Genomic DNA, 12,391 nt, shown 5'->3' with positions numbered 1-12,391 from the left:
ATATATATATATATATATATATATATATACACAAAAATTAGCCAGGTATGGTGGTACATGCCTGTAGTGCCCAGCTACTTGGGAGGCTGAGGTGGGAAGGTCATTTGAGTTTGGGAAGTTGAGACTGAAGTGAGCCATAATCATGCCACTGCACTCTAGCCCGAGTGGCAGAGCAAGACCCTGTCTCAAAAAACAAAACAAAATAAAACAGAAATAACCTATTAGAATATTCCTTTATAAGATAAAATTCACAAGGTAAGTGTATTATTTGGCAATGGGGGTATATTGACCATATTTTGAATCGAATCATAAAATTTCCTTAAGGAAAATTTTGACAATTCGAAACTGAAGTTCCATAAACATGTGAGCTACTATTAAAGAAAACTATCAGCCAGGCACAGTGACTCAACACTGTAATTGCAGCACTTTGGGAGGCTGAAGTGGACAGATCACCTGAGGCCAGAAGTTCGAGACCAGCTTGGCCAACATGGTCAAAACCTGTCTCTACTAAATATACAAAAATTAGCTGGGCCTGGTGGTGCGCACCTGTAATCCTAGCTACTCAGGAGGCTGAGGCAGGAGAATCACTTGAACCAAGGCCAGGCCATTGCACTCCAGCCTGAGCAAAAAGAGCAAAACTCCATCTCAAAAAAAAGAAAGAAAGAAAGAAAAAGAAAAACTGTCATAACTGTCATATTCTACTGATCTCCAGAATGGTGGAAAAACAAATTATTTTTAATATTTCTATAACCATTTTCTTACACTAAACACAGGATCAGGATCTGAAAGAGACATTGTCAGTTTTTCGCAGAGAGTAGTCCAATTTTCACAGTTCAGGACATCAGACGGAGGAGCTGAACATAATGTTTGCAAGGCTTCATATCTCATCTACAATTTTTTAAAAAGATTTTTATTAACACACAGTCACTAAAATATCACAAAACAATATTTAACAAACTACTAAAAGGCAAAGTGAATAGTTTATAAAGAGTGATTTATCACATGCCTTTATATTAAAAAGCTCGAGAAATCATTTTTTAAACTAAGTGCTAAGCAGAGAAAAAAACAGTTGCTGTTTGTGTAAAGCAACAATTAAAATACTAAATGTAGTAGGAGATTTTAGGTATCATGTATAAGTCAATGGGAGGAAGAATGGTAGTTGAATCAGTATCACCAATGCAACATTACCCAGTGGTCTTGTCCTGCAGGTTTTCCCCATTCTAGGCCATTCCTACAGATTGAGGGCTTTAATTTCAAAATGCTGCCCAAATATACCCTTGGCAAAGCATTCCCATTCTAGGATACACGAACAATTCTCACAAAACAATCAGTTTGAACTTGTTTTTCTGCTATGCCATATTTCCTGGCCTTCTGACTACTTAGGTAGAAAAAAAAAAAAAGACATTCAGCAGTGGGATGCAAAATTGAATTTCTGTATTTTCATAGAAAGCTTACTTCTTAATCAGTCTTCTCAAAATGCAATCAGAATTCACTCAAAACAGTAAGACCCAAGGGAAAGTAGCAGAGAACAGTTCTACTCCAATGATGAACGGAACAAAGCTTTTCTCCCACTCAACATCCAAGTAGTGAATAATAACACAATAATTCCAACCTGATACTCAAAATCTGATCATTTCCCAACTGAAACAACTAAAGCCTCGTCATTAAAAATGGTGAGGCCTCAGACACAGTAGCCAAAACCTCAGCAAATCTGACACTCTGAATCAGGATCCAACTTTTAGACATAAAAACATAGTATATACATATATTTGCAACTGTCTATATATTCATATGAAAGAACTCCTAAATACAACTTTATTTGTGATAGGTGGTAAGGTAAATATTGAGAGAATTTTTAAAACTAGAAATTCATTTACAATGTTAAGTAATTTTTCCATTTCAGTAATGTTTTAGGAAAAATCCTATTAAGAATTTACTACTTTCAGAAGCAAAATGAAGGTTTCTAAACAAGTATAGATTTCCAAATCATCCATTTAAATTAAAGCTAACAGGATTTTTATCATATAAAATTCAAAACTCATTTCTAACATTTTTTGAAAGATGTTACTTAATATGAATCCAGAAAATAAATCATGATGCAAAATGCTGAGAAGAAAAAAAAATATTTCTCTCTATGATTTTTTAGAAAATTTCAGTAGGAATAAATCGCAACTATTCATTTAGTTTAAATTTAAGCGTTTGAAAAAAAAATTTTAAATGGCAAGATAGACATATCAATATATAAAAGGCTTAGGTAAAAAAAAAATCCTATCATATTTTCCATTTCATGCTGACTTTCAAATGAAGTAAGTCTTCATAAAGAGTGATTTGTATAGTCTCTTAAAATACAAACAAACATAATTCATTAGAACTGGAAGAGAAATAGAGAAATCTACAATTACAGTAGGAATGTCCCTCTCTCAATAATAGGACAAGTAGACAAAAAATTGTCAAGGATATTGTATTCATTTTCCACACTGTAGTTCATTTTTACACTGCTATAAAGATACTACCTCAGACTGGGTAATTTATAAACAAAAGAGGGCTAATTGTTCCCCATGGTTGGAGAGGTCTCAGGAAATATACAATCATGGTGGAAGGTGAAGGGGAAACAAGACATGTCTCACATGGCAACAGGAGGGACAGAGCATACAGGGAAAAAAAAAAAGAAAGAGAGAAAAAAAGAAAAAAAATTCATTTTTTCTGGCCAGGCACAGTGGCTCACGCCTGAAGGCAGGTGGATCACTTAAGCACAGTATTTTGAGATCTTCTTAAGCAACATGGTAAAACCCCATCTCTACAAAAAATACACAATTTCACCAGATGTGGTGGCATGCATCCATTGTCACAGCTACTTAGAAGGGTGAGGTGGGAGAATCACCTGAGCCTGGGGAGATAGAGGCTGCAGTGATTGGTGATCACGCCACTGTGCTTCAGCCTAGGTGACAGAACAAGACCTTATCTTTAAAAAAAAATCATGTTTCTAATAAATAACCAAATGGGTCAAAGCTACTCAGATGGTTACGGGAGGCATGGGTAGATGCTAGTCAAAGGATACAAAATTTGAGTTAGGAGGAGTAAATTCAAGAGATCTACTATATAACAGGATGACTATGTTAACAACAATGTTTTATTCTTGAAAACTGCTAAGAGTAGATTTTAAATGTTATCATCATAAAAAATGATAAGTATGTGAGGCAATGCATGTTAGATCAACTCAACTTAGCCATTCCTCAGTGTATACATAATATAAAACATGTTGTACAAGACGAATATACACAATTTTTATTTGACCATTAAAAATAATTATTTTTAAAAGCTGTTCACATTTTCTGAAAGTAGAAAAAGAATTAAAAATCTTTTTTCTTAAGAAATGACTATCTGCAATGTTACATATAAAACCATAGTGAAGGGACAGTTTGGGGGACAACTGCCCATAACTTTATCCCTTTGTAATTTATGCTCAAGATAAAAATTTCCTCTTACAAACCATGACAATTCTCTAAGGAAAGCCTCCCTTACTCTGTGACTTTTCATTTGGACTTGTAAGTTTACCGGGGATATCAGTCTAGAATTCCCCATAATCATAAAGGCTTAGCCTCAAGAGAAACAACCTGGCTGCTACTGACTGTAATCTCATACATTGTAAATATATGTTATCTGCATGAACTGACAGCTATCCTTGAAACTTACCTCTTTAGGTTGCCCAGGATCCAACTGGTCTAAAATCAATTGTAATTTTCCTTGACAAAATCTGTAACTCTGTAACACAATTGACAGAACATTCATTTATTTAAAAGGCTTTTAGAAATATTGCTATAAATTATATTTTCAATATAATTCCAAGCACAAAATGCAATCTGGACAAGAGAAGGAAATGATCTACTTTGATCTGGCAGCAGCTTAGAACTTTTCTTCCCAAGGCTTTTACATGGGAACTGAAAATCCCAGCAGGACAGTGTACCTTCATGTACAGAACATAGACGCATAAGACAAAAAGCCAAAATGTTGCATACTCAGATATGTGAGATGAATGAAACATACAGATAAAACAAACAAGCAAAAAAAAAAAAGCTACCAATAGTACCCTAGGCATAGTTACAGTGCTGTTTGGACTGTGCCGATCTCTTTCTTTCCTATACTTTTCCTTAGCCTTTCTCCATAGTTCTCCGGTTAAAAAAGTCCTGAAGGAAAATTTCTATCTGTTTAAAAAAGTTTATAGTAGGTTGTAAGATATTTTGGAGAAAGAAAGTGTCTTTTTTCCATCAAAGGCAATTTAAATATGCATAATAAATAAAATATCATCTGAAAATAAAAATTATAATAGTAGCTACCACTTATTGAGTAAACATTATGTAACAAGCCCTATCTCAACTTACGACTGTGAAATACAAGAAACATGAAAACAAAAGAGGTGAAGTAACTGCTCCAAGTCACACAGCTATCAGAACTCACATTCCCACCCATACCAGAGACTCACTTCTCTTCACTATTCTCTCTCTTGAGGTGTTCTCACTCAGGTTTTTGACTGTAAGTATTATCATGATGACTCATAAATATCTATCAGTCACTTGATCTCCAGAGTTGTTATACATATCTAATTACCCTCTCAATTATTTCCATTTGGATGCCTAAGGGGCATCTCAAACTTAACACGTCCAAAATAGAATTCTAATTTTTTTATGCCAATCTGCTCAACCCTTAGACTATAGATACCACTATAGTCAATCCAGAATTTGACTTAGATAAAAACATGAGTCAATATTGACTCATCAGTTTCTCTCATTTCCTACATTTAATCCATCATTAAGTCCTGCGAGACAAATTTCAATCTTCACATATCTTAAATCCAACTACCCATCACCATTTCCCTGCTAAAACCCTAGTCCAAGGCACTATCATCTCTAATCTAAGCTACCTCAGTCCATCTTAACTGGTCTCCCAGCTTCTATGCTTATGTCATCCTACCCTACCATCCATTCTCTACCAACAAAGTTTCTAAAGTTATAAATCAAATCACTTCACTCCCCTACCTAAACCCCTCACAAGACTTCCCACTGTACCCAGTTTCTCCCTCTATTTCTCTCTCATACAACATCTCCCATCCAGGCCCCAGTCACACTGCCTTCTTTCCATCCCTGGAAGAGGTCATGCTCATTCTAGCTAAGAGCCTTTGCCATTGCCTTTCCTCCAGGCTGGCAACACTGTTACTCCAGAGCTTTGTGTGGCTGCCCTCCATCACTTAAAACTCACTCAGGTTAGGGGCGGTGGCTCATGCCTATAATCCCAGCACTTTGAGAGGCAGTGACAGGTGGATCACAAGGTCAGGAGATCGAGATCAGCATGGCAAACATGGTGAAACCCCATCTCTACTGAAAATACAAAGCTGGGCGTGGTGGCATGTGCCTGTAATCCCAGCTAATCGGGAGGCTGAGGCAAGAGAATCGCTTGAACCCAGGTGGCAGCAGTTTCAGTGAGCGGAGATTGTACCACAGCATTGCACTCCAACCTGGGGACAGAGCAAGGCTCCCTCTAAAAAAAAAACAAAAACAAAAAAACAAAAAAACTCAGCTCAGCTCAAAAGCCTCCTGATATGGTTTGGATGTCTGTGCCCTCCAAATCTCATGGTAAAATGTGATTCCCATGTTGGAGGTAGAGCCTGGTTGGAGGTGACTGGATCGTGGAAGCAGATACCTCATTAATGGCTTAGCAAGAGCCCCTGGGTATTTAGTGAGTTCCTGCTTAGTTAGTTCACAGGAGATCTGGCTGTTTAAAGTCTGAGACTGCCCCCTTCTCCCACTTTTGCTCCAGCTCAGGCCATATCATGGGCCTATTCCCTCTTCACCTTCAACCATGATGCTAAGCTTCCTGAGACTCTCACCAGAAGCCAAGCAGATGCTGGTGCCATACTTGTACAGCCTGCAGAACTGTAAGACAATTAAACCTCTTTTCATTATAAATCACCCAGTCTCAGGTTTCCAAGGCAAAAATGGCCTAACACGTCTTCTCAAAACTAACTTCCCTGATCACCCTTAAATCCTCTCTCCAACCCTCATTAACCACCACACCACTGTCCTGTTTCCTTCATCATCCATATTACTAATGGACAGTCTACAGGCTATAGTGTGTGTGAGGGGAAAACAGGAGAAACCAAAGCTTTGCCTGACTACACTCCCCTCTAGAACTTGGTCTTTTCCCCTATAATGTTCCCAATACCTGAAACAGTGCCTGAGGGAGGCACTCAATATATATTTGTTTAATACAAGAATAATTCTAAAGCCAGTCTTCCTAACATGCTACATTGTCTTTCCCTAAGAAAACAATCAGAGGGTACACAGAGCAACTCCATAATTAATAAATCCAAAACAGCCTCATACTTCATATTGTCCAACATAAATTTTCTTAAAAGGCCTTAAAAATGTCCTGAGTTTACCCTTTTATAAAAACATATAGTTTGCTGAAAGTATAGATGCTCTTTTTTTCATTGAAAGTAGTGCAGATTAGTAGGAGAAATATCTAACGTAAATGACTGGGTGATGGATACAGCAAACCAAACCACCAGGGCACGTGTATAACTATGTAACAAACCTGAACGTTCTGCAAATGTATCCCAGAACTTAAAGCATTTAAAAAAAAAAAAAAAAAAAACTATCTTTTGAATGTTTGGTGATTAAAATAGCTATAGATTAGAGGGCTTTGTTTTCATTGAAATCAAATAGTTTATATTTCTACAGCTACATTAATTTTATTTCTCTCTGAAATTATATAAATTGTATATAAGCATTCATCAAAGCAAGTCATTTTCTTAACTGTAAAAGAGTCTATCACTTGGAGGTAACCTGGTGCCCGTCAGTACATGGAAGGTTCTGTCTTTTATGACTTTGAGATCAAAATAAAAGGGTCTGGTAAACCAGATATTCCCTTAAAAAAAAAAAAAAAAAAGTACTGCATATTAAATACAGCTCTAATTTAGAATTTTCATTGTGTTGCATTAAAATATTAAAATTTATTAATGATAACTACAAAGTAAACATAAGTGTATACGGATAAGGCACATTGCTTAATAGAAATATAGAGATATAAATTATATAAAATAGGTATCTTAGAACACACGAACACACATCTTTATATATGCATATATTTATATATACACACAGGCATACACATATATGTATACATGTATATGTATATAAGTATACATTTATACAAGAGTATATAATTTGTGTGTGTGTGTGTTTGCTAGACAAGCTCTTTCACTTTTTAAAATATTTCTCTTTAGCCTGGCCCTTCCACCCCTCTTTTGTAAACCTGATTTCTTCTGGTCCTTCTACTGCCACCATATGATTTTTATCAGATCATTATCTATGTATAAATGTCTTGTCAATCAACTAATTAAAAAACAAGCAGAATCTCAAGGACATGAGTTTTTAATCAAACAGACTGAGTTCCTGGCTCCCTCTTTTAACCAGCTAAGTGACTCTGGAGTCACATTTAACTGCATTCTCAGTTTTCACATCCACATCCCAGCATCACTGTTAAGAATTCAGTGGAATAATTAATATAGTCTTTTGTTTTATCACTATTAAAATTTTAAAATTTGAAGTAAGTCTCATGTCTCTCAGAAAATTTTCTATGAGAAAATATAAATAATTGGTTTTCCACCTGCCAATTGCATATTCAAGACCAGGCAATCTAAAAATATAACCAATTGATTTCCACAGATTTCCATTCTAATCCAGTCTTTTTTCCAATACAGAGGCATGTTCTGTAACAGCCCCAACAAATGGTGATTCAGCCACTGAACGCTGTCAGTTACAGGGAGTTCATATTTGGTGAGACATCCAGTAGTATGCTAAATAGCAGCCAACATAAAAAGGTAATCCTTACATCTTAACAGAATTAATTTCCTTAAACACTACCCAAGCCAAGGCTCCATTTTCTAATCTCCTTGTATGTAATGGCTCAGGCAAGTAATCCTTACTCTCTGAAAATATCTTTACCTTTTACTTCACGAAAATTATCAGGGACACTCAACACAGTGATTCCTCAACATCCCTCTCCTCTTCCCCTCAGTACTATTCTGTGGTAAAACTGTGGTAGATCTGGTCACCAAATGCACAGATCTTTCCTGAGTCCTCATCTTCTTTGACTTCCTTCTATCATACAACACAGCTAATTCACCATCCCTCCTGCCTTGAAACTCATCCCCTCTTAAGCTATACCCAGTGCAATATAGTTTGGTACCTTCTCTTCTGACTCATCTTTTGTCTCTACTGACCCTCTGGAAATGGGTTTCCTAAGGCTGTATCTATGCAGGTGGCTTCAGTAACACATCCACACAAATGACTCATACTGTCTTATCCCCAACATTAACCTTTTTACCAAGTGAATCCTGCATTTTCGACTACTTTTATTAGTGACATACCTTATTGGCACCTAAAATTCATATGTCTTAAAAAGTGGCCAGGCGTGGTGGGTTACACCTATAATCCCAATATTTTGAGAGTATACCTACTATGCACCTGGCAGGATGATTTTATAGCTAGCAGCTATAAATAATAATTAAAATATAATTCTTGCCTTCACTCCATAATCTTATCCTGATCTGCCCTTCCAATGTACCCCCCACAAACTCTTTGTTTTAACCGTTCACATAAACTACCCGTAGGTTCCCATACATGCCATATTCTTTATTGATTCAGAGCTTTGGCCCATTCCCTCGTCTGAAATACTTTCCTCTGTAGCACTTTGATACTCATAGTTGTAAGTGCTGCTCTCTAGAATTCCCATGAGATATCATTTGTATCTCACAACTCTGTTATTCATGTACCTATCCTATGTTCTTTACTATCTTAAGTAAGCTATTTGAAGAAATAATGCATATTTGATTAATCTTTGCACTTCTGCAGCGTCTAAAACAAGAGATTACACATGGCAGAGGCATAACATATATCTACCAGGTGAGTGTACATCCAGAGTTGATATCCCTCTACTCTATATTTGTCTTTCCTTCCAATTTATAATGCATATTAGAAAAGCATAACCTTTAATAGTTATCTGATTAGAAAAGCCTCAATCTCTTATTCACCACCCTATAAGATGCTTTTAATTATCTTCCTAAATACAGTATAAATTTCTCTTTAAAAATGTTATTTAATCAATGAAATAATTTTTATTGCACCAGAATTCCAAATGAGTCTAATACCCGCCCTAAAGGTTATCTATACTGAAGTTCCTTTTAATATTGTTAGTTATCAGTAGGTGGACAGAAATTGCTATAGCAACTGACTGCAATGCTTTAATAAGAGCAAATATTTGCTAGATTTTCAGTTATTCAGAATATTTCTTAGATTGAAAATTCCTAAGGATAGGAACAGTGTCTGCTAACTTGATTTGTAAAGTTAGAGATACAGATGTGTTCATAATAGAAGTGGTATCAATATAGATAATTCCAAAAGAAAAGTTTTTAAAAAATGTGTTTACATTTGTTAATGTGTAAACTTGGCAAACAATTTCTAAGCAAACTATAAAGGGAAGAAGAAAGAAACAGAACAGGTTGATAGTCTAAGATGTATTTAGTCCTCTGATACAATCATACAGATTCAAATTAAAGGCCTTTATATGCTAAAATAAGATTTAGATATATGTTTGTCAAATGTAGGTTACCTAAAGACTACAGGTAGAACATATTATGTAATTTTTTAAAGAGATATACTCAATTACTCAAGACAATCCTAAGCAAAAAGAACAAAGCTGGAGGCATCACGTTACCTGACTTCAAACTATACTACAAGGCTACAGTAACTGAAACATCATGGTACACGTATCAAACCAGATATATAAACCAGTGGAACAGAAGAGAGGCCTCAGAAATACACCACACATCTAAAACCATCTGATCTTTGACAAACCTGACAAAAACAAAAAATGTAGAAAGGATTTCCTATTTAAGAAATAGTGCTGGGAAAACTAGCTAGCCAAATGCAGAAAACTCAAACTGAAGCCCTTCCTTACACCTTCTACAAAAATTAACTTCAGACAAATGAATTAAAGACTTAAATGTAAAACCTAGAAGGAAAAAAAAAAAAAACCTAGAAGAAAACCTAGGCAATACCATTCAGGACACAGGCTTGGCCAAAGACTTCATGACTAAAACACCAAAAGCAATGTCAACAAAAGCCAAAATTGACAAATGGGATCTAATTAAACTACAAAGCTTCTGCTCAGCAAAAGAAACTATCATTAGAGTGAACAGGCAACCTACAGAATGAGAGAAAATTTTTGCAAGCTCCCCATGTGACAAAGTTCTAATATCCAGAATCTACAAGGAACTTAAACAAATTTACAAGAAAAAAACAATTCCATCAAAAAGTGGGTGAAGGATATGAACAGACACTTCTCAAAAGAAGACATTTATGTGGTTAACAAACATGAAAAAAAACTCATCATCTCTGGTCATTAGAGAAATGCATATCATAACTACAATGAGATACCATCTCATGTCAGTTAGAATGGTGATTATTAAAAAGTCAGAAAACAGTCAGGCATGGTGGCTCACAACTGTAATCCCAGCACTTTGGGAGGCCAAGGCGGGCATATCATGAGGTCAGGAGTTCAAGACTAGCCTGACCAACATGGTGAAACCCTATCTCTACTAAAAATACAAAAATTAGCTGGGTATGGTGTGTACCCTGTAATTCCAGCTACTTGGGAGGCTGAGGCAGGAGAATCACTTGAACCTGGGAGGCAGAGGTTTCAGGAAGCCGAGATAAGCACCACTGCACTGCAGCCTGGGTGACAGCGAGACTCCGTCTCAAAAAAATAAAAAAAAAAATCTAAAAGTCAGGAAACAACAGATGCTGGCAAGGCTGTGGAGAAATAGGAATGCTTTTATACTGTTGATGGGAGTGTAAACTAGTTCAACCATTGTGTGAATGATTCCTCAAGGATCTAGAGGCAAGTGTCTAGAGGAAATAAAGGCAATTCAAGACAGTGTGTAATTCCTCAAGGATCTAGATCCAGAAATACCATTTGACCCCACAGTCCCATTGCTGAGTATAGACCCAAAGGATTATAAATCATTCTATTATAAAAACACATGCACATGCATGTTTGTTGCAGCACTGTTCACAATAGCAAAGACTTGGAACCAACTCAAATGCCCATCAAGGACAGACTGGATAAAGAAAATGTGGCACATATACACCATGGAATACTATGCAGCCATAAAAAAGAATGAGTTCATATCCTTTGCAGGGACATGGATGAAGCTGGAAACCATCATTCTCAGCAAACTAACACAGGAAGAGAAAGCCAATCACTGTATGTTCTCACTCATAAGTGGGAGTTGAACAATGAGAACACATGGACACAGGGAGAGGAAGATCACACACCAGGGCCTGTCAGGGTGTGGGGGACAATGGGAGGGAGAGCATTAGAACAAATACCTAATGCATGCAGGGCTTGAAACCTCGATGACGGGTTGACAGGTGCAGCAAACCACCATGGCACATGTATACCTTTGTAACAAACTTGCACATTCAGCACATGTATTCCAGAACTTAAAGCAATTTTTTTAAGTGCTACAGTAAGAATTACAAAAGCCTATTAATTATTTTGTTAAGATGGTATCTTGCTGCTGTCCAGGCTGGAAACCAGTAGTATAATAAAATCATAGCTCAATGTGGTCTCAAACTCCTAGGCTCATGTTATTAGGGAAGCAGGAGGCAAGGAGAGCCACAGTGACCCCATTTTAAAGTCAACTCCAACTTGAGACTAACAAGGCACATTCCTTGTCAGTCACAATCCACGATCCTAAGATGTTTACAGCTAAGGAACCAGCTTGGTAATTCCTGCAAGCACAAATTCCTGCGACAGAAAGTCCAGAGGTCTCAGTACATATAACAATACATGCTGTCAAGATAATTACAGTTATGCTTTGATGTACTTACGCACTGAAATGTCAAGGATGGTTTTCTTTAAATCAAGAGAATAATAAATTGTGTCATGCTGTCAGCCCACTTGCATGTAGGCACAGCTTAGTTTAGTCTTTACATACGGTACAAGAAAACCTTATAAAAAAGATAGTGCATTCCCCCACTTGCTTTCTGAAGACTCCATACTCCGTATCTGAATAGCTTTCAATAAACTATCTCTTCTCACTGCACTCTGCAACTTGAATTCCTTCCTGCACAAAATCTAAAAACTCTCTCTTGGGTTCTGGGTCAAGATCACTTTTCCGGTAACAAAGCAATCCTCCTGCCTCAACCCCTATCACTGGGACTATAGGCACACAGTACCATGCCAAGCTAAGGTAGTGTGTGGTGTGGGGTGTGTGTGTGTGTATGTGGTGTGTGTGTGTGGTGTGTGGGGTGTGTGTGGGGGGGGGGGG

The 12,391-nt window shown here is 36.8% G+C and overlaps 1 protein-coding gene across 1 annotated transcript in view; it reads right to left on the bottom strand.

The window, feature by feature from the left end:
• The window catches only part of TBC1D32 (TBC1 domain family member 32), a 238,765-nt gene that overhangs the window by 204,265 nt on the left and 22,109 nt on the right, over positions 1 to 12,391 (bottom strand). Inside the window, exons 4-6 of the mRNA XM_037742935.1 lie at positions 4,088 to 4,184; positions 3,694 to 3,762; positions 763 to 888 (exon numbers count right to left, since the gene is read on the bottom strand). Coding sequence (XP_037598863.1) covers positions 763 to 888; positions 3,694 to 3,762; positions 4,088 to 4,184 — 292 coding nt within the window. The remainder of the gene's footprint in view (positions 1 to 762; positions 889 to 3,693; positions 3,763 to 4,087; positions 4,185 to 12,391) is intronic.

Source organism: Cebus imitator, unplaced genomic scaffold, assembly GCF_001604975.1.
Source record: "Cebus imitator isolate Cc_AM_T3 unplaced genomic scaffold, Cebus_imitator-1.0 Scaffold130, whole genome shotgun sequence".
NCBI classification, from domain to species: Eukaryota; Metazoa; Chordata; class Mammalia; order Primates; family Cebidae; genus Cebus; species Cebus imitator.
This window is presented reverse-complemented; position numbering and strand designations above follow the sequence as displayed.